At 38.9% G+C, this 22,873-nt stretch overlaps 1 protein-coding gene across 2 annotated transcripts in view; it reads right to left on the bottom strand.

Moving 5' to 3' along the window:
• NCOA6 (nuclear receptor coactivator 6) overlaps positions 1–22,873 on the bottom strand; it is a gene marked incomplete at its 5' end in the record, with an annotated part of 53,162 nt that overhangs the window by 25,508 nt on the left and 4,781 nt on the right. For both annotated transcript variants that reach the window (XM_079720173.1, XM_079720174.1), the window contains 6 exons: positions 447–568; positions 3,103–4,219; positions 6,732–6,878; positions 8,919–9,764; positions 10,319–10,447; positions 18,396–18,518. In XM_079720173.1, the coding sequence (XP_079576299.1) occupies positions 447–568; positions 3,103–4,219; positions 6,732–6,878; positions 8,919–9,764; positions 10,319–10,447; positions 18,396–18,518 (2,484 nt within the window). The remainder of the gene's footprint in view (positions 1–446; positions 569–3,102; positions 4,220–6,731; positions 6,879–8,918; positions 9,765–10,318; positions 10,448–18,395; positions 18,519–22,873) is intronic.

A 22,873-nucleotide genomic window follows, 5' to 3' on the forward strand; every position in this document is an offset into this window, starting at 1 on the left:
GTAGTTCTCTGCTTTGAGAAAGCCCCAGTAGGAAAGGCTGCAGGAAAGGCAGGCAAGCAGGATTAGAGTGAAAACATCTTTTCATTTAATCTTAATCCATTTTGATGCCAACTAGAACCTTGATATTGACAAGAATAAAGAGGCACTTGACATTTTAGTCTGATTTTATGAAGACCTAAAATAATGAAGACTAATTTGAGCAAAATACACACACACACACACACACAAATACATACACACACATGCACACACATGCCTTCAGAAGTTATATTTTAAATTTTTTTACTTAATATCAAGGCACAGTTTCCAAATACTAGACACATTAAATAACCAAAGTAGCCTAGTTAGTACACAAAATAAAATACTATTGTTTCCTTGAAAAAAAGACTTATAATGCTGTAAATAAATGATGACAAGCATATAAACTTTAGTTAACATTTTATCACCTGGTGGTCGGTTTGAAAATTCTGGCAGTTTAGGGCCTGAGTTGTCCAAGTTAATTCCTTGTTCTCCAGGCAACGGCTGCTGATCAGCCTCCTCCAGACCAGCTGGGCGAGTATCTGGGGTGCTAAAAGATAAATTACACATTTGAGAGTAAGTTGTATAGTTTATACACAAAACTAAGCTTAACCCCTCCCCTGTTTCTGAAGAAATCCATTTGCATTATCATTCTTAGCATTATTTACATCTCTCTAGTCTGATAAAGTATTCAATATTTGGCATAAAAAATCTCCCAATTTCATTAAATGTTAAAATCCACTTAATAACATGGCTATTTACTCGAAGTGTTTTCTACAAACTTCTGATATAATGATTTTCATGTAATCATCCATCCCTTAGATGTTTTAAGGGATCATAGTTTGGGCTATCAATATTATAAAGTACTGTGCCTATGAAACCACATTATCTTTAGGGTAGCTATCAAATTTAACCAGGGAGTCCATATTCTTTTTCTGTGAATATTGCAGTGGTGGCTCCAACAATTCATAACACCTTGCAAGAAGCTGTAGATTGGCTAATGAAAGTGGTATTCAGAGAACAAAGAAAGCCGGAGAATACCAGAACAAAGCTAATTAATTTTGTTGCAGAATGTGTATTTAACAAACATCCCCATTGGCTTTGGGATGCTTTCATTTTCACCTGGGTGAACCTTAGAATTTTTAGTGGGGAAGAAAAAAATGTTACCTACTAACACCCACATTCCCAAAGAACCAGAGTGCTCACAGCCCTCATTTTGTTTTTAATCTTACTCTTAGCTGTACTTTTCTTTTCTACCTTTTGTTTCCCTTTGCCCTGATACTGGTCACCCACTTTTAGACAGTATTTTACCTTACTGTACTCTCTGTAGTTTCATAAGCCTTACCTTAAATCCATTTTAAAAGCCCTAGCACATGGGAATTTAGAACCTGAAGCAGGTCCTGAGCACATGCAGATGCCTATATCAATTTGCTCCTTATATGACTTCTCTCTCACTTCAAATTATAGGCAAGGATTCTGCAGTATCCTTTACTTTCAAAGAACTGTATTGCTAAAAAAAAATATCTCAGATACCTGGTCCAGTTACCTCATGTTATGGATGAAAAAACAAAGGCCCACAGCGGTGTTAGAAAACAGGTCCAAGGTTCCATAGTAAGCTAGTGGTAGAATTGGGAGCATGCACTCTTACTTTTAACTTATTGTCTCCCTTCCTAGGAGCCTTGATGCTGTATAAGGCCCTTTTCACAATCTGTAGCCACAACAAGTAAGCAATCTCCCTAAGTGCTGGTGCAGACAGCAAAAATCCATACTAATGGCAACTGAAGAACCTTGCAATTTTACTCCTAGATTACTGGGAGGAATAAATATTGCCACAGAAATGTTATTCCCACACAGGTCGATGGTAGTAAAGAATTTAACTTAGAAAGAGCTATTGGAAAAATCAGATAACCAAACGGGTTATTAATTCTGAATTCAGGAAAAATATAGGTTGTTAATATACAATTATTGAATTTTGATTTATAAGGTTCAAGAAAAAAGTGAATATGATATAATATTAGAGTACAACCAAAGAAATATTGTGAGAAGGCTGAGAGAAAGGCAGTTGGTTTTATTTTGAACATTTCTGTTTCCTTAACTAAAGCTCCCCTATTCTCTTCTATAGTTCTAGCAATTTATTTGAATTAACCTGTTTTACACTCCTCAGTCACTATTTTCTGGTAATAAATGTCTCTGAATTTCAGTTTTATAATTAAGGGCAGAAAATCCAGTTTAATCAATATTCCCTTTGGAAACGTTTTATCAAGGCCAAAAATATAACAAATTAATGCTTAGCTTCAGGAAATGTAATATAAATTAATTGCCCTTCCTGCTGTAATCTTGCAAAAGAACTCACCTTTACCAAAAGGGTAACTGATTTAAAAGGTCCAATCATCTTAGCATGAGATTTTAAGCTGCTGCTGATGATAAAGAGCCTTTAAAGGAAAGGCACCTGTACAAAAAACCATTTCTATTTGAGAGACAGAAAGGAGTCTCCATAAACGGTTTTCATTTCCAAAACACATACAGCCTTTCTGGTTCCCCAACAGTCATTATAAGCCTGACATGCTTTGTGGAGTTGCAGTATGGCAGCACTGGCTACCTTTCAGGCTCTGAATGCCACAACCCTCTGGAGACTACAGACTTAAGAGACATATATCAGTTGACTGCAACGTATGAACCTTGTTTGGCTCCTCATTTGAACAAACTGTAAAAAAAATTAATTTGAGATAATCAGGGAAATGTGGACACTGTCTGGAAATGTGAGAATATGAAGGAAGTATTAGTTTTTCCAGGTGTGCTAATGGTATCGTGTGGTCATAAAAAACACAAAACAAAGACAAAAACCTGTCCTTATCTTTCAGAGGTACATACTGAAATATTTAAAGTGAACTTGCTTTAAAATAACCAAGAGGATAATGGGGAGAGCATGGATAAAGGCAAGATGGATTATGAGTTGATAATTTGAAGCAGGGGTAATTTCATTATACTATTCTTATTTTATACATGTTTAAAATTTTCCATCAAAAAAAGTTGTTCACATAGAAATAAATGAATAAGATTTTAGGCAAAACTATCACAACCTACTTTAGATCCTGCTGACTATTTTTCTTCTTCCGAGGGGGTTTCTTCTTCTTCGGTTTATTTGCGTTGGTATTATTTTGCTTATTGTTTACCCCAAAATGGCCTGCAGAGATATCACTCTGCAATAAGTTGACCAACAATGGGCTTGTTAGCGTGACATCCTTATTGACCGGGAAGCCTGGATTCTGACCACAGGACATCTGATTTCCATTGGGTGCTCCACTGAAAGGTGCATTGAAAGGCATCCCATGGCCTGAGAAGTGGTTTCCCGAGGCACTGTTTCCCTGCATGGCCTGCACGTGGGGGGGGACCATGTTGCTTTGTTGCATGCTAACGTCAGGCATCATCTGAGACAAGCCGACATCATTATTTGCTGTAGTAGCAGGATCGCCATGCGGCTGGGCCATATGTGGGCTGGGCCCTGGTGGCCTCAAGACCTGCCCCTGAATCCCCATAACCTGAGATGGACTGTTGTTCACGGGCCCTTGCTGGGGCAGCATCTGTCCTGACATCTGTCCCGTAAACTGCACCATGTTTCCTTGCATGTTTGGAGTTGGTCCCCTCATTATCTGTGCTGGTCCCGACATGACATTAGATTGGTTCTGAGTGTTAAACTGTTGCTTATTCCCCTGCATCTGATTGGTCATAATCTGCTCTATCATTGGGTTCTGTTGAAGCAAAACTTGCCCCTGAGGCCCCATCATCTGGTTATGTGGTGCCATCATTTGTGGGCCCTGCTGGGGAAGCATCTGCTTGGGTGGGGTCATCCTCTGTGGCGAGGGCCCAAGATTTTGGCTCTGAGGATTCACCATCATCTGACCCTGCGGCATAAGCTGGGCCCTTGAAAGGATCATAGGGTTCTGAGGGTTCAAGGTTCCTTGTTGCTGGACCATCTGGCCCTGGGAGGGCACGATCTGCTGGTGCATGCTCATCAGCTGAGATGGTGGGCCCTGCTGGGGCTGGCCTTGCATGTTGCCCAGGTTCACCTGAGGAACCCCAGAACTACCAGCCTGTTGGTTGTTCATGTTGCCATGAATTCCCATGAGGCTGGGCTGCATCATATTTGGTGGCCCGTGGGACACCTGCATCTGGTTTTGAGGAGGACCAGCTCCTTGACCACCTTTAAAAAAAAAAAGGCACAGTTTCAGAAAGTAATACTATTATCTTGCTGGTATTAAGATTCTCAAATTACCTTAATTAGAAAAACACAACTCACCCACATCCAATGACCAACATAAACAAATGTGCTGTGCTTAACATACTTCTGTGAGTTTTCCATAGTATGGATATGTGACTGTGGCATATATTCTCAGTGACCATACATAGAGAAGGAGAAACCGTTTCTTTACTCCTATTTGGTAACTTAAAGATAACATTTTGAAGATCAATAAAGTTTATTTTCTCTTAGATTAAACAAAGAGAAAGGCAGCATCTCATTATTTAAAAATGATGTGCAGCTACCTTAAAATGAAGAAAATTTATGAAAAGCACTGTAGGCTAGTGAAATAAGCTCTGCTTTAGATGAGTCAGGAAACAAAAAATGTGATGTTGCCGCTTAAGAAAACCTCAGCAAAGTTGAGAAGACATTTAAAAATGCTCCTTGGAAAACTAATAATGACTCTCAAAGGTTATGCATGTGATATCTGGATTGACATCTGGATGCTATACTGTAAAGAAAAGAACAGCTAATACTTCTTAAAGACAGGTCTCCTCTGCACCAATGTGGTAAAAATTATTTAATCTTGATGTGGAAGCTGAGCCTCTGGTGGAACTAAAAGACAATTCAGAAGCTGCAGACAGGACAGTCAACAAAGGATGTTAAAACTTCAGTGACCCTCCTCTGTGGCAGTCCCTGGTGGACCACATGGGACATGTTTTATTCTTCTAAATTATTTCTAATTCAGACAAAGAACACTGCCTGGCTTGCTGCAGTGTTTACTTATTGTTGGGTCTTTGGGACTTTCCTATAACTGCTTATATTATCTTTCCCTTTTTGCAGAATAACCTTCTAGCTTATTTTATCCCCCCCCCTTTTTTCATTTTTAAATGGGGACTAAAAAGTGGTAGCCACAATGAAGTTATGAGCCCAGTCCATGCTCCAGCCAGGAGACAGGGGACAAACTGTCCACTGTTAATACAATCCAGATTTTTCCTGAATCCTAAGGAAGATTTTCTAAACTGGCCTTAAATTGAATTCCATGACCACTGTATATACTATATACACTAATATACCAGTGTATATTCATCCCATCAACAATTATCTATTAAGTACCTAATATGTACAAGGCATTTTTGGTACTGAGGTAACATCAATAAACAAGACAGATCAAATCCCTGACCCCTTAGAGTCTAGCTGGCAAGAGTAAAATAACAAAGTATTTTCACAGGAAGAAGTAAAAGCTAACAAGAGAAATAATATAGGGTAGGAGAAGAGAAAATGACAGACCAGAGTAGAGCTCTCTTAGATGGGATAAACAGAGAAATCAAAACAATATGTGCATGTGGGAGGAAGGCACTATATAAAAATATATCAATAAAATAGTTGTGCTTATGTGGAGGAATTATGAATGATTTTATCACCATTTTAAAACTTCCTATAGAAAACATGAATTCACATAGCTCAGGAATTATAGTTTTGCATTAGCAGATAGGGGAAGTCATGCAGTTTGCCCTACCCTTCTCTAAGCTTCCAAGAGTTTTTTTTTTTTTTTTTAAGTTTAAAACTATTCTCCTTCCTTAGTGATTTACAATTAATGTTGGAACCACATAACTGAACTAACTCCAAGTGGGGATTGGAGTTCAGAAAATATTTGTGCTACCTCAGTCCAAATTTCCTGAATGAGAAAGGGTAAGAGGGTTAGTCATGTGTCACCTAAAAGCAACCAGAAACATGAAGTCTGGGCTTATACAATGTTGCTTACAAATACTTTTTAGCCATTCTGCTCCACACTATTTGTCCTCCTAACCTGTAATGATTAAAGCCTGGTCTTCAAACACCACAGAATTCAGACACTCAGCATATACAATGTTAACATGAACTATAAAGAGATTTTAAAAGCCACAGTTGTTCAAAATGCCATGTGCCTCCATGCCTTTGTACCTATCATCTCCTTTGCCAGAGACACCTTTTGCCCTTTCACTAACTGAGTGGTAAGCAAACTATGGTCCATGGGCCAAATGAGGCCCATTGCCAGTTTGTAAATAAACATGAATTCAGAGTTCAGGAATATAGTTTTGCAGTAGCAGACAGGCAGGTTGGAACACTGCCATGGTCATTCATTTATGTATCGTCTATGGCTACTTTGGTGCTACAACAGCAAAGTTATGTAGTTGCAACAGAGAACATATAACCTGAAAAGCCTAAAATATTTACTATCTGGCTCTTTTCAGGAAAAAAAAAAAGGCTGACCCCAGCTCTACCTCAAGTTTTATCTCCTTTCTTTAGGTGTTTCTAGATTCTCTAGACATTTCACCTAATTTCAGTATATCAGTTATTGCCCGGAAAGAATAATTATTTATAGGTCTGAAACTAAAGGGAAGGACCAGGGCTTCTATTTCTCTGTATATCCTTGTTGTCTACCTACCTCACAATGTTCAATAAATGATGGCTGAATAAATCACAGAAAACAAACCTGCATGCTGGACATTTTGATTTGCTTGCAGCTGAGGGGCTCCTGAATTCCCAGGGGTAGTTGCTGTGGTCGAAGGCACCTGACCTTGCATAAAGTTCGGATTGGCCTGTCCTGCTGAGAAGCCAGGTGGGAGGCGTTTAGGCATTCCTTAATAGAAAACAACGAGTAAGGCAGTTACCTAGCAAATTTATACTCTTGCTTAGATGTGGAATGAATAAGGAAGGATGAGCTGCATGAAGTCTCCACTGGCTTAGCTCTCTCTGTCACACTGGTAGGATCTTTAATAAGGTTGGGAAAGATGGTTAAAAAAATCAACACAATCTCTTACATGAGCATTGTCAAAATGAAAAAGAAATACTAAAAAATTTACACTTAGAACATGCCAAGGAAAAGATGGCAATCTGCTCCCTAAATGTGATCTGAGGCCACGTCACAGCAAGGTTTAGGGCTCACTTTTCTGTAATACAACGGACCCCAAAACTTTACATACTTTAACACAGGTACCAAAGGAATATGCTAAATTCTCTCATATTCACACAAACTGATAAGAACTACTATAAAACAAAGACCTGGGTCCCGATATTAAGCATACATAGGTGATTTTTTTTTTTCCATTGAGGGAAATGGATGATAATTTCCTTTGTGGAAAATTTCTCCCCAATATTGTGCTTGTCTCTTTGGAAGAGATGAGAGATCAGAAACAATTCACAGGAGCGTCAAAGTGAGGGTATATTAAATTTATCATTACACCTTCCCCTCAAAAGGTTTGCTGAAATACTGACAGCTATGGTACCAAAAACCATACTCTGATGCAATCTTACTAAAGTAATATTTTCTTTAATAGGAAGGTTTAATTTCAGAAAACAAATCTGTAATAAGGAGAATCTCAGAACCCACTCATAGTTTATAACATAGACCTGGATGTGGCCAGATCACCTAGGTGAGCACATCACTTGCTCTATGAAAAGCATTAAGACCTAAGCTCACTTAAAATTTTTTTGTATTAGTCCATTTATTTAAGGGCCAAATTTTCAATGTCCTGAAAAACGCTCTGTAGACAAATATGCATTTGTCCTTTCTTTAGCAGTGACAAGTCCCCATTTGCATGCTTCCATTGTAATTAAATCAGTAATCACATTTGCAGGAGGGACTACCCAGCTTCCACTGATCCAAGGCTAGATGCCCAGAACAGTGAAGTTTGGAGCCGAAACATTCTTGCACTTTCTAAAAACTTCTTAGGATTCAAATATTACCGCCTGCATGTCAGTTAAAGTAATTACAAGAGAGTGAAAAGACTGATGAGCAACTTAATTTCACCAGAAATCATGGGAACATGCCTTTGCTATGTTGCACTAAAGATGCAAGGGTTTTTTTTCTGGGTAGGCAATGGGTGTCTTTTGGTGGGGGGTATGTTTATCAGATGACAGTATTACTCTCTATACCTTACTGAAAAGCTCCAAGCACATTCATGTGCACTAGATCAATGATTAATAAGAATAAATAATAAACATGGAGATGGATAAGTTTTACTGTAATCGTTTTACCTCTCACACATTAAGCTCCATTGCTTTTTCTTCATACAAGAGGCACCTTACAAAATAAATAAATAAATCTCCTTTAGGTATAACTGGTGGAATTCCCTCTCTAAGGAGCAGGCATTGGCATTATAAAACTATAAAAGTAATGATTTCTGAACTTATTCCCCTTTATACTTTAATCAAATTTAACAAACACCATGCTATTTTACTAACTAGGATTATCAAAATTGAAAATCAGAAGGGCCTTTTCCCCAACAAAACCCTATTCTTATCTTTTCATTTTTGCTCTATTGCATAATCTTAATGTTTTCAACAGCTAAGCAGCTTAAGCTGTTAATAAAATCCTGTTTCTTCTGGATGTTTTAATTTACTAGTAGAAGATCAAGCAAAAATATTTTGAAAAACAAAATGAACATCTCTATATTGAATTTTACCTGCATTTTTATCCAGAGGGCTAGCTTAAACATAACCAGTAAGATGCTACATAATGTATCAAGTTAACTAAGTCATATCAAGTGTCACCACTATATCCACAAAACCAAATAATTACATCCTTATTTCACTCCCTCCATTAACTCTAAAAATTGAAGTTCTGCTAAGATCTATCTCTAGTAAATTTACCAACACAAATAGCTTCAGTGTTCCTCACCTCCTAGGCCTGGATGTAAACTCTGTGGCCCCTGATTTGGTGGTTGCTGCTGCATCACCATGAAGTTAGGTGGCACGTTTCCCTGTTGAACCATAGGATTCCGACCCGGAGAGCTGACGGGCTGCTGAAATCCCTGGGGAAGTGGGTTATTTTGAGGTGGCCTTGGTCCCATCTGCTGCTGAGTTTGGTTAACCGTTGGGGAGGATGCAGGGGATCCCTGCTGGAAGGAGGAGGGTGAGGAGGCAGGAGACTTGTTGGTGAGGTGGGGCTGCTGCAGGGGGGCTGGGACCCTAGAGGGCCCTCCTTGCAAGCTCTTCATCTGAGGAGCTGTGAACTGGCCTGGGTTGCTCATCTGAGGAAAGTTTGTATGGGCTTGTGAAGCTTGCTGGCTGCCAAAGGGATACGGAGGGGGAGGGTGGGAAGGTGTCTGTACCGTGGCTAAGGATGGTCTTGCCTGGAGTTGCTGTTGCATTGGGCCAGGCAAGGGAGCCTTCTTCCACCCTTGATTTGCAGTCATTGTGCCCAGAGAACTCTGGGCTGGAGGAGGCTGAAGGGCTCCCGAAGGCAGCTGGTTCCAGCCTGGAGGAACAGGCACCTGAGCTGGGGCAGTAAACTGGGGTCGAATTCCCTGTGGCTGCTGCTGCTGATGTTGCTGTGGGGGTCTTGTCTGCAGCTGCTGCTGCTGTGGCTGTTGCTGCGGCTGCGGCTGCAGCTGGGGAAAATTAGCTGGGTTTATCTGTCTGTTCACAGGGACAGGCTGCATTGGGTGGTGCGGGGGAGCTAAAGATCCTGAGGGATGACTTTGCTGCTGTATATGGAGCCCAGAGAGGAGTGGATCCATTGCATCTGTTTAAAGACAGTCAACAAAGCAATAATTAACTTACTGCAACCTAGATCCTTCAGCAATCCTACAGTCTTGGCAATTCTGCAAATATAGAGTAAAATCTTCTGGGATCATTCAATGAAACGTTTGTGAGCACTTGCTATAATGCAAAGCAACTGCTGAGATGACAGAAATGAATCTTGTCTAGAAAGAGCTTATGATTCTAAGTGGATATAAGAACCAAACATAAAATGTGGAGTATTCTCCAAAGCATATTCTGAGGAACTATAAGAAAACAAAACAAATACAGAATTCTCGGTCATGGAGTGGCAGGACTAAGTAGGCCAAGGAACAGATTTTTAGGAATAAGAATAATAATAAGAATAATGAGAAATTCTGAGAAGAAATTCTGAGAAGGAAATGATGACTTTCAGCTTGAAGAAACTGGGCAGATTTTACATAGAAGACAGCATTTAAGCTGCGCAGTTAGGAATTTAGCATCAGAGAGAGGTGAATTTTGTAATGATCTGTGCAGGGAGTTCAGCCTCTTCAATTCTCAAAGATTGCAGGTCAATACCTGACTGAGAAGCAGGGCGAGGAGTCCTGGGCTGCAGTTCTGAATTGGGGCCTGGTGCCATCATGGAAGATGACACATTTCCACCCTGGGGTATCATAACAGTGGCAGGGCTGGTCATCCTTATTAACCCTAGAGAAAAAAAAAATCCCTATAATAGAGTACTGGCATTGGCACGATGTTTGCTTTTAATGAAATATTTCAAAAATCTAAGAAGGTATGGAAAATTTTTATACCACCATCTACCTTATTTAAATCTACACATTCTACCCTGCCTCCTTCAGATATATATGCAGATACACCAGAAGCGGCCTCCTCCTTCCCAATCTCATTCCATTCCCTCCTTCTTATCTTATATCTGGGGCTAACAGTTCCATGCATGTTTATCTTTCCTACATACACAAACTGCATTACATTTTTTGTATGCTTTTAATCTTTGTATAAGTGACACCATTCTATATGTATTCTTCTTCAGTTTCCCTTTTCACTTAATATTATTTTCTGAGATTCATCCATCTTGGCTGCTATAATAGTGCCCTATTTTATGGAACCGATAAATCCATTCTCCTGCTGATGAATACTAACTTTTCATACTTAGAATTTTGCAGTGCATGTATTTGTCCTGTATTCCACAGACATGTAAGAGTGTCTTTAGACTATATACTTAAAATTGCTAGGTTTTGAAGTATAAGCACCTTCAATTTTACTAGATATTGGTAAACTGCACTCAAAAGTGGTTACGCCAGTTTTATAATCTTACTAGCAGTCTGAGAACTCCTCTTGCTCCACATCTTTCTAATTTCTTTTTATTTTTAAAAAATATTTTGAAGATTGTTTTTCAAGTATTTTACTTATTTATTTGTTTGTTTATTTATTTTTGGCTGATTTGGGTCTTCGTTGCTGTGCACAGGCTTTCTCTAGTTGCAGCGAGTGGGGGCTACTCTTCATTGCGGTGCACAGGTTTCTCATTGCGGTGGCTTCTCTTGCTGCGGAGCATGGGCTCTAAGTGCGTGGGCTTCAGTAGTTGTGGAGCACAGGCTCAGTTGCTCCGTGGCATGTGGGATCTTCCTGGACCAGGGGTCGAACCCGTGTCCCCTGCACTGGAAGGCAGATTCTTAACCACTGTACCACCAGGGAAGTCCCTAAAGATTTTTTTGATGTGGACCACTTTTAAAGTCTTTATTGAATTTGTTACAATATTGCTTCTGGGGTTTTTTTGTTGTTGTTTTTTTTGCTTCTGTTTTATGCTTTGGTTTTTTGGTCATGAGGCAAATGGGATCTTAGCTCCCCGACCAGAGATGGAACCCGCACCCCCTGCATTGGAAGGTGAAGTCTTAACCACTGGACTGCCAGGGAAGTCCCTCTAATTTCTGATACTATTAGACTTTTTAGGATTTAGCATCTGTGCTCGTAAGTGAAAATAGCCTATAATTATCCTCTCTTCCTGTCCTTTAATTTTAGCATCAAGATTAAAACAACTTCAAAATGAGCTGGAAAGCATCTTTTCTCTTTTTCTATGCTCTGAAAGAATATGTGTATCTGTCTTTTAAATATTTAGTAAAACTCACCTGTAAAATCATCTGAGCCTGTGGTTATACTGATTCATAGGGAGACAGATTATTTCAATTTCTTAAGTACTTATAGATTTTTCATTTGATACACCTTATTAAGTCAGTTTTAAATTATATTTTCCAGAAAACTGTTTCTTTGCCAGTGCTTTCAAATTTATTAGCATAAAGTTATTCATGGAATACTCTTCTTTCCATTCTTTTTTAAAATTAAGGGATTCCCCTGGTGGTCCAGTGGTAAAGAATCTGCCTCCCAATGCAGGGGATGTGGGTTCGATCGCTGGTTGGGGAACTAAGATCCCATATGCCGCGGGGCAATTAAGCCTGCGTGCCACAACTACTGAGCTCGTACGCCTCAACGAGAGAGCCCATGTGTGGCAAACTACAGAGCCCATAGGCTCTGAAGCCCGCACGCCACAACTATAGAGAGAAAACCCACACGCCACAACTAGAGAGAAGCCTGCGTGCCGCAACTAGAGAGAAACCCGAGCAGACTGCGTGCCGTAATGGGAAAAAAAAAAAAAAAGATCCTGTATGCCTCAACAAAGATCCCGTGTGCCGCAACTAAGACCCAACACAGCGAAAAATAATAAGGAAAACAAACAAATAAATATTTTTTAAAATTAAGATATAATTCACATACTATAAAATACACCCTTTAGGGCTTCCCTGGTGGCGCAGTGGTTGAGAATCTGCCTGCCAATGCAGGGGACACAGGTTCGAGCCCTGGTCTGGGAAGATCCCACATGCCGCGGAGCAACTAGCCCCGTGAGCCACAATTACTGAGCCTGCGCGTATGGAGCCTGTGCTCCGCAACAAGAGAGGCAGCGATAGTGAGAGGCCCGCGCACCGCGACGAGGAGTGGCCCCCACTTGCCGCAACTCTAGCCCTCGCACAGAAACGAAGAGCCAACACAGCCATAAATTAAAAAAAAAAAAAAATACACCCTTTAAAGCGTATGCTTTTTTTCTTTCCTGACATTGCTTGTGCCTCTTTCTTTTTTATTTGTCTTACCAGGATCATCAATGTTAGTTGTCTTTTCAAAGAAATATCTTTTGGTTTTGCTGCTCTGTTCCATTGGGTTTTTTAATTCATACTTTACTTATCTCTGCTCTTACCTTTATTATTTCCTTCCTCCTAAATTATTACTTTGCTGTTCCTTTTCTCAATTCTTAAGTCAGACATTTGGCCTGTTAATTTTCAGTTGATGTTCTGCTCTAATATAAGTATCTGAGGGCTCAAATTTTCTTCCAAATGCTGTACTGTCTACATCTCACAAGTTTTGATATGTACCATTCTCATTCCCTTCTAAATATTTTCTAATGTCCATCATGATTGCTTTTAAAAAAATCACTGGGTATTTAGAACATATTTTAAAATTTCTAAAAATATGGGATATTTTAGTTGGTCAGGTTTTTTTTCTTCTTCTTCTTCTGCTTCTTTTTTTTTGGCCACTGACTTGACTTAATTGCACTGTGGTCAGAGAAAATGATCTGTGTGTTATCAACATTTGGTATTTACTGAAACCGGCTGTGGGAATAACACATGGTCAATTTATATAAATGTTACTCTTGTAAAGATTAAGAATTCTTGAATTATTAGTGTATGGTTTCTGAATATATCCATTATATCAAACTATTCTAATTATATTATTCAAGCTTTCTTTATCCTTACTAGTTTTTGCTCAATCCATCAATTACTAACCCAGGTGTGTTAAAATCTCCCCTAGGATTTGCTATCTATATGAATTCAGACCATTTTTGCCTCACATATTTTGAGCCTAGGTTATTAAGAACACAAAAGTTTAGCTATCTTCCTGAATTCTTCCTTTTATATTATACAGTGGTTCTTTTTATCCTCAGTAATGATTTTTATCTGATAAAAATATTGTTATACTCCTTTTTCTTGGTTAATATTCATCTGGATTCTCTATTTTTCTCTATCCTTTTAACTATGAACTGAGACCTTATGTTTTACATCATTCCTGTAAGAGCACATAACTAAATCTGAGATTATTATTCAATCTATTAATCACTTTCTTTTTATCAGTGCTTATAATCCATTTGCATTTATTGTTAATTACTGGTATATTTTGGTTTATCATTTTATGATACCACTGCTTTTTACCCTTCTTTTTCTATGCTGTTTTCCTACTTTTCCTGAATTTTATCGTATTGATTTCTTTCATCATGCCTTTCCTTTCTACCCCCCCCACTACTAGTTTAGAAGCTATACACTCTATTATTTTAGTGATATTTTTAAAATGTCAACAGACATATCTGACTTAATGTCTAAAGACCATATATGATCATCATTACTAAATAAGTCAAAGCTTATTTAGATTTACCCCATGTTTACCAATTATTTAGCTCACCATTCCTTCTTAGCTCTTATTTCTTCCATCTTAGGTTCAATTTTCTTCTTCCTGAAGTACATCCTTGGGCAGTTCAATTAGCAAGGGTCTGTTAATGGTAAATTCTCTTAGTCTCTTTAAAAAGGTCTTTAATTCATACTACTCTTGATACTATAGCTTTGTTTAAAATTCTGGGCTGTTAATAATTTTCTGATCACTTTGAAAATATTATTCTAATGTTTCATGGCTTCCAATGTTGCCACTGAGAAATCAGCTGTGGGTCTGATAATCTTCCCTTTGTAAATAACTGGTCTTTGATTTTGAGTTGCTTTTAACATTCTCTTTGTTTATCATGCTCTGTAGTTTTACAATTTTGTGTCTAGATGTGAATTTATTTTTATTTGTAGGGCTCAGAATTACTGGACTTCTGAATCTGAGGACTCATGTCTTTCATCAATTCTGGAAAAATTTCAGCCATTCTCTCTTTCACTATTGTCCCTCCTCAATTTCTTTATCTTCTTCTGGAACTCTTTTCAGATATATATTCAACTTTTTCATTTTATCCTTCACTTCTCTTGACCTCTTTCATATTTCCATCTCTTAATTTATTGTCTGCTGTATTCTGGGTAATTTCTTCAAACTCACCTTCCAATTCAGCTGTGTCTAATTTGCTGAATAAGTTATTCACTTCAATAATTTTTAAATTTCTATAAGTTCTGTTTTTCCCCCAAATTCTCTTTGTGTTTTGATAGCGTCTTGTCCTCTTCTTAGAATTTTTGTAATTTTAAACATGCTGATATTCCTATTATCTAGAATTCTGGAGGGAGGGACTCTAAATTTTATGAATTTGGAGTAGGCTTTATAAGAAATCTGCAATGGTTTGGGGTGAGAGCTTCAACGATTATTACCACTTTAGGACCACTTAATAACTTAGTTTAGCTGTACCTGGGTCATTTCAATAATACATTAAATGTCCAACATGCATAAGGATAGAGAAGACAATTCTACAACAACCTTTTCTCCCACTCCTCAGCTAGAGCCCAGACCAAGAGAGACAAGTTTTGCATTTGTCTCCTTGTGCCAGAGAGTGAAAGTTTTCTAATCTACCTTTTACTGAAAATCCTGGCTTCATGAAGGATTCCTAATTCTAACTTCTTTATGTGGACCCAAGGCAAGGCTTCAAATTTTATCCCTCTTGGCCATTAAAACTCAAATTTCTTAGCCCCTGCAGCATCTCCTCATTTGTTTACTGCTATTCAAATTTCTTCTTTGACTTCTTTCTTGCCCTGAGGATTTCCCTTACTGTCTTACAAGCTCAGCTGTGCATTAAATGTTATATTTCAACCAGCATTTTCAGGTGTTTTGTAGTTGGGAGAGGGCAATTAGGTAAATGTTTATCTGTTAAAAATGGATTTGTTTCTACCGGTTTGCAGGGCAGAAACTGAGACACAGATGTAGAGAACAAACGTATGGACACCAAGGCGGGAAAGCGGCAGGGGGGTGGGGGTGGAGGTGTGATGAACTGGGAGACTGGGATTGACATGTATACACTGATGTGTATAAAATTGATGACTAATATGAACCTGCTGTATAAAAAAAATAGATAACTAATAAGAACCTGCTGTATATAAAAAATTAATAAAAAAATGGATTTGTTTCTGAGGAACCCCACCCCATTTTTCAAAGATGGTAATTAGAAAGTTCTTAGGAGATAAGAAGAAACAGGTTTTTTTAGTCTACAATCAGCTTCCTATCCTCAGAAATGTTTAAGTGCATGCTGGCTACATGCTCAGTAGAGATACTATAGAATACATTCCAGCACTATGTGGGAATCTGGACTAGAGCCATGATTCACAATGGGGGGGGGGCAATTTCGTCCCCCAAGGGGTATTTGGAAATGTCTGGAGACAGTTTTGGTTGGAACAACTGGGGGAAAAAGGTGGTGGTGCTACTGGCACCTGATAGGAGGCCAGGGATGCTGCTGAACATCCTACAATGCATAGAACAGCTCCCCACAGGAAAGAATTATGGGTTCAAAACATCAGTAGTGACATATGACTAAATGACTAGTATGGTATAATCACTAATCTTGGGATTCTATGAGGCTATGAAAAGAAAATAGGCCACGGATTTGGTTTTCATTACGAAAGACTCCTGCTTATCAGTCAACTTTCTGTTGCCAATGCTAAGAGAAGAAAATGGCATTAAGAATAATTTAGTGTAAGACACTCTAGATACACAATTCCAGAGTTATTTATTATTGTTTTAGAGGCTAGTTAAGGTCTCTTTCCCTTGAAAAATTTCTGTTTAGTTTAACCAAATGTTAAATTTTGTTTGCATCCACTATCCCAATGGACAACAGAGAAAAAACATTCTTAAAGTATGCTTGGCAGTAAAGAAAGACACCTAGGGGTTAAAATGTTACTGTGACTACAGATCATTACTAATTGATTTTTCCTGAAACTTTATACTGTATATATTACCATAGTGTCCTTCATTAAATACCAGTCTAACCTAATTTCAACCTAAAGCTTTTAAGTTTCCTATGTTGATAATGAACTACCTACACATCACTAAAATTTACCCTCACTTTTCAGAGATGCTTAGTAAATATGCCTGCTATTTGCCAGATACTAGGAGAGCTTGCAATTAGTGTGTTGATACTGTTTTAAGAGTCCTAATGTTTTAAGGCTGGAAGAGATCTATAACATTGTTTCTAGGGCATAATTAAATATGTTTACAGCTAACTAAGGCTAGTAAATATTAAGACATCTGGCCAGAAATTGAGACCAGAACCCAGATTTCCTGAGTCTCATCCTAGGTCTAGTCTTTCACTAACTATATGCAACTTGGCTAAACTCTGCCCACTCTTCTTCTGGCCCTGGTTCTTCAGTAGTGGCAATAGCATCACTTATAACCTCTCATCAAGCTTCCTTAACACCAAATGCTCAGACTTATATGGAGAACTATATCTTTTAACTCCCTACTATAGGTTCCAGGTTGGGTATTTTACATTTACTATATAGTACTCCAAAACAGCCCAACAACACAGGCCCTGACACATAACAGGAACACAGTAAATGTTTGCTATATGGCTCAGGGCTCATCCATCTTCAAGCATGAGCTCAAAAGATTATAGGCACTACTATCTCATTTTATAGGTGAAGAAACTGTTACCTGGAGAGTTACAGTAACTAGCTTGAGGTAAACACTAAATGGCAGTGCCAGGATAAAAACCTAGTTCCAATTCTATATGGCCAAGTCTTCAGCTACAGTTCAGAAAAATGGCTTTATAAACTGAGCTTCTCTATTCTGCTGCATTTCTTCAAGAGCTACTGTGGTAGATGGGGAGGTGAATGACTGGGTATAGTTTCAGGTACTTACTCTCCTTCAACCATAGCAGCTGTGCTTTTCTGGCTTATTTGAATAAAAGATCCTGCAGCAGAAAAAGTCTGAAAGCCACTAGTGTTGTGAAAATAGCACTGACCTGGGGAGTTAGAGCTGTGCTATTAGCCCACTGCTACTTGACCCAGGGCAAATTGCTTCCTTTCTGTGAACTCCACAGGTTCCTCAACTTCAAATGAGGGAGCCAACTCAATTCTAATATTCTGTGACTCACAGAATATTGCATTCAATCCCTAAGAAATTTCAGGACTGCTAAAAAGTTAGCAAAAAATTTATAACTCTCTCAAATTCTAAATAGATAAAAACACAATATTCTCCCACATACTTCTGCAGATTACATATAAGCATGCAAGAACTCTCAGCTCACAGATTCTCAGTCACAGAGAAAGGTGGGAGTTGGAAAGCTACACTATGCTATAAACACCCTGAGGGTAGAAGATGTTTTATTCAGTTCTACTTTCAAAACTTAGCATAGGTCCTGTCATACAATGAAAACTCAATAAATGTTTGCTGCATGGTTCAGGGCTCATCTACCTTTAAGCATAAGCCCAAAAGATCACAAAGACTGTATATGCTCCATACTCTGTGATTCTAGCCTCCTGAGAGTCTAGATTCACGTCTTGCTTTCCTGAACCAATAAACAGAAATGTGTCAGGAACCCCCACCTATCTTGCAGGACCCAAATGATCATACACTAGCAAATAAAGCCAAAAAAGGAAACTAGTAAAATGTCATACAATTGAGTAGATCTCACCTGGACCACCTGCCATGGGAAATCCCGCCTCTATCCTAACTGAATTTCCAGCTCCCATGGGTCCATTCATTCTCACATCTTGGCTTCGGTTCTGAGCCAAAGCAAGGTTGATAGCACCTTCCCCTGAAAATGATAGGTAGGTTAAAAAAGGAAATCATCAGAATAAGATGCAAATTTCATTTAAAAATAGATATCCGAGAGCTTTAGTTTTATGTGTTAATGGAGAAAGAACATACGATGGCATGGGGACACTGTGATATTTGTAAGCAAAATACCATTTCCCTTTCAATGACTGCAGTATAAATAGATATGCAGCAGAGAAATTCATGCAATGAAGAGTAGACAGGTTGCTACTAATCTACCTCTGAGACATCTTACGATAAAGACCAACATTTTGTATAGGGTTTTTAACGCTTACAAAATTGTATCTCATTTGAACCTCACAATAGCCTGGTAGGTAATGTCACTAGAAGTGTTCCAATTGAGTAGACTCTAAAGTTAGAGGCAATTTAAATCTCACTTGATAAAAAGGTCTCTGAAACAAGTTTTGGGATGCTTCCTTGTGCTTAATCCCAAACTTTGACTACTGTTACTCTGGAAGACAGCACCACCTTGTGGGCAGATAAAAGTATAGCTAGCCTATGGCTGAAAATTTGAAAGGGTGTGTTCACCTTGTTCCTTAACTTAATGTTTTACAGAGCAAGATGATAAAGAAGGAAGCCAATGAGGGCACAGCAGTTTCCTCTGTCTTGTCACTGATCTAGGTCAGCTAGATAAATGGATAAAATATTAAGTATTTTAACCGGGCAGGTAGCTTGGTAATAGGGAACAAATATACTACCAATAAGTGACCAATCACCAGGGGCTACAAGATGTTCTAAGTTGCCTATGGGAGTCAGGAAGAAAAGAGAAAAGAGAATACAGATCTTGAGGGTTTCCACTAAAGGGAAAGAACTATTAATACACTAAACTTGCTAAGACATTCTAGGTAGAAAGAGTATTGTTCTTGAAATGGACATCAGATCATGTAAATGGCTCGTGGCTGCTACTGACAGCCCAGACGTGGTCCTTGCCTTTCTCTCTAACCTCAACTCACAATACTTTCTCCTTCAATAACAAGGATTCAGCCTCAGTGGCATTTTTTTTACTTTCTTAGGCACACAAACCCACTTCTCACCTCAAGGCCTTTGCACATGTTGTTCTCTCTGCCTAGAACAGTTCTCCCGCACCCTTCACATAAACCAACTTCTCAATTTTCAATGTAATCTTAAGTGTCACATGCCCCAAAAGGCCTTCTCCAATCTTCTAATCTAAGGTGAGGTCACCCTTACCAGAACATCTTGTTACTTCTTCAGAGCACATCCCATGTATCAACAGTTACTTATTCATTCACTTATAGTTATTAACAGTTAATTAATAGTTATTAACAGTAACCCCCTTTACTCTCAATTTCCTAATTTAGATGATAAATTATATGGCCACCTTAATTATATCCTTTAAACACTGAACAGTGCCTGGTACACAGTAGGCACTCATTAGCTATTTACTGGCTATATGATGAATAGTCATCTTATTTTAACCTTACAAAGAATCATAGACATTTTTCTATATGATAAATGAATTCCTTGAAAACCTCGCAGTCTATAAAAATCTCACACTGAAAATAATAGGTTTTATTGGAAAAACAGTGTTGAGGCAAACTCAAAATCCATGCGGCTTTGTAACCAGAGCGCTAATAAAAACAAAAATTGGTGTAGGCAACATACCCCAAAACAGTAGAATGAAAATGACTGGTTAAAGGTGGGAAATAATGTAGATGCAGTGGAGCTTTGAGCCAGTGGAGCCACCATTAAGGTGGGCACAGGAGAAACTGAAATGAGCCGTGCAATGCTGAGGGTATACTTCTGGGGAAGGTAGCTGAGTGTAACTTCTCATCCTTAATTTTCCTGAAATAAAGCTGAAAGGACTCCCACCTATGTAGCAACAGATCTAAAGGCTTCTTGGCTTTTCTTGAGGACAATTAACCCTTCTATTGCTACTAATCTAACTCCCCTTGCCCAGGGGGAAAAAAAATCACATATGAGTGAAACACAATTTCCACACTATACTACTGTTATTCTCCTATTTGCCACCTGCACGTAAGCTAACTGTTGTCAAGGAAACACACGTAGAGAACACTACTGGCTCTCCAACTTGCTGGATGGCCTGTGGGCCAAATCTAGCCTGCTGCCTGTTTATTTAAATAAGCGTTATTGGAACACAGCACATTCATTCATTTACATATTGCCTATGGCTGTTTTTGCACTACTACTGTAGAGCTGAGTTGTCTTGACAGAGATCTTCTGGCCCACAGAGCCAAAAAATTTATTCTCTGGCCCTTGACACAGACTCCTGCTTTAAATCAGAATGAATTTACAGAGAAGTCACACAACGTCCTCAAAAAAGACATCTCCCCAACTCCCTGGCCAAAACTCAAAAGAAGGGTACGGGGAGTATTCTTCAATGGAGAACAGTCTGTTGGGAGAAACAACCTGTCCCTCCAGCCCTGCAGCAGACACCACGACAGTGGCAATACCTTCTCTTACAACTTAAAAGGCATCAGCCCCATCACCAGTTTCACAAAAGCAACAGCTATTGCCACCACTTTCACTCCTGCCTGAATTCCCAGGGAGTGTGGAAAGAGAAAAGGAGATCACCTGGGACACATATGTGTACCCTAAAAGTTAAAGAACTCTTTTCTGTAATGTGATAATCACTGCCATATGTAAATTGCATAATTTCTTGTAATATATGTTATCTATTTGGCTTCCTTGCTGGTACTTGTATTTTAATTTGTGGCTGTAATGATAAAGGGAAATCAGCATTTTACCCTTTTAAGAATCTGTAGGAAGTAGGTATGATTAAGAGAAGAAACTGGTGTTTCCTTTCTCCAGAGGAAAACACTACCACAAAGCCCTTTTAATTCAGGTAAATAGGTAAGAGAGACTGTAAAATGTTTGGGGTTTTTAAGAAACTGCTTACATGTTTCTTATAAAAAATACATGTGCTTTTGTGCTTATAAAGCATAAACAGCCTATATAGTGTTATTACCAATAGTTATTTGACTTCTACTCTTCCCAAAAGTTCATCCTAGGGCTTCCCTGGTGGCGCAGTGGTTGGTAGTCCACCTGCCGATGCAGGGGACGTGGGTTCATGCCCCAGTCCGGGAGGATCCCACATGCCACGGAGCGGCTGGGCCCGTGAGCCATGGCCGCTGAGCCTGCGCGTCTGGAGCCTGTGCTCCATAACGGGAGAGGCCACAACAGTGAGAGGCCCGCGTACCACAAAAAAAAAAAAAAAAAGTTCATCTTACATCCAATATATTGCTGTGAATTAATTTTACTTTTCTGAATCCTTTTAGACAATCCAACATTTTTTTTGAAACAAACTGGTTATTGTTTAAGCCACTATTTCCTTGTTTATCAAATTATGGAATTTACCCTATTTCTCAATCTATATATCTCTGAATAATCTCTCTAAATAATCTGTTTGTTGATATCGCCCATTCTGGGGCATAGCAACCTACAATCTTAACTGCATAAAATGTGTCTCACTCCTACATACAATATGTTGACCTTTCATTTACTGAGGTTCAATGGAGCATTTAGGTCCTATGCAAGCACAGGGTCAGGAGGGCTTGGCCCACCAGGGCAAGAGAAGGCTGGGATCACTCACTGGTTGCCGCCTTGTTTACATCAACACAGGAGGGGAAAAGAAGGTTTTAGTTCATTGGGTACCAAAAGATAGAATCTCCTTTGTGCTTCCCCATACCTGGTACTTACATCTCTCAGGTTTGTCTCCCTCATCAAGGTCATGAGCTCCTTTTGAGTTTATAATGACAAAGACCATATTTTATTTATCATTTATTCTGAGGGCTGAACCAAAGTGTTACTATTATATATGTGCTTCCCTTGCTTTCATTCAACATGTTTATTAAAGAACTTGACATGTACAGGCAAGCAAAGATTCAACAATGAGCAAAACAAGATATGGTCCCTGCCCCTACTGGAGCTTGCAGTCCATGGGGGAACAAAACAATCATCAAATAACTGCTTTAATCAAAGTGTGAGAAAATGATCTGAGGGAGAAAAAAACCAGACTTTTGTAAGAGTACATGACAAAAGACTCTGACTTAGTCAAGGAGCTCAGAAAACACCTCCTCAAGATTTAAGCTGGGAAAAAAAAAAAAAGATTTAAGCTGATACTTGAAGGCTGAGTAGGTATAACTAAGGGAAAGGGGAATGGTAGGGAACAATATCCATATAGAGAAGACATCAATGCAAAGGACTCCTGGCAGGAAGAAGAAATGCATATTCAAGGAACCTAAAAGAAAGCTGAGGAGGCTAGAATAGATAGCAAAGAAGAAGGAGGAGAGTTGTAAAAGATAAGGCTAGATGAGAAAGGTAGAGGTCAGACCATGCAAAGCCTGAGGTCACGAT

This window comes from Hyperoodon ampullatus (assembly GCF_949752795.1).
Source record: "Hyperoodon ampullatus genome assembly, chromosome: 14".
NCBI lineage: Eukaryota > Metazoa > Chordata > Mammalia > Artiodactyla > Ziphiidae > Hyperoodon > Hyperoodon ampullatus.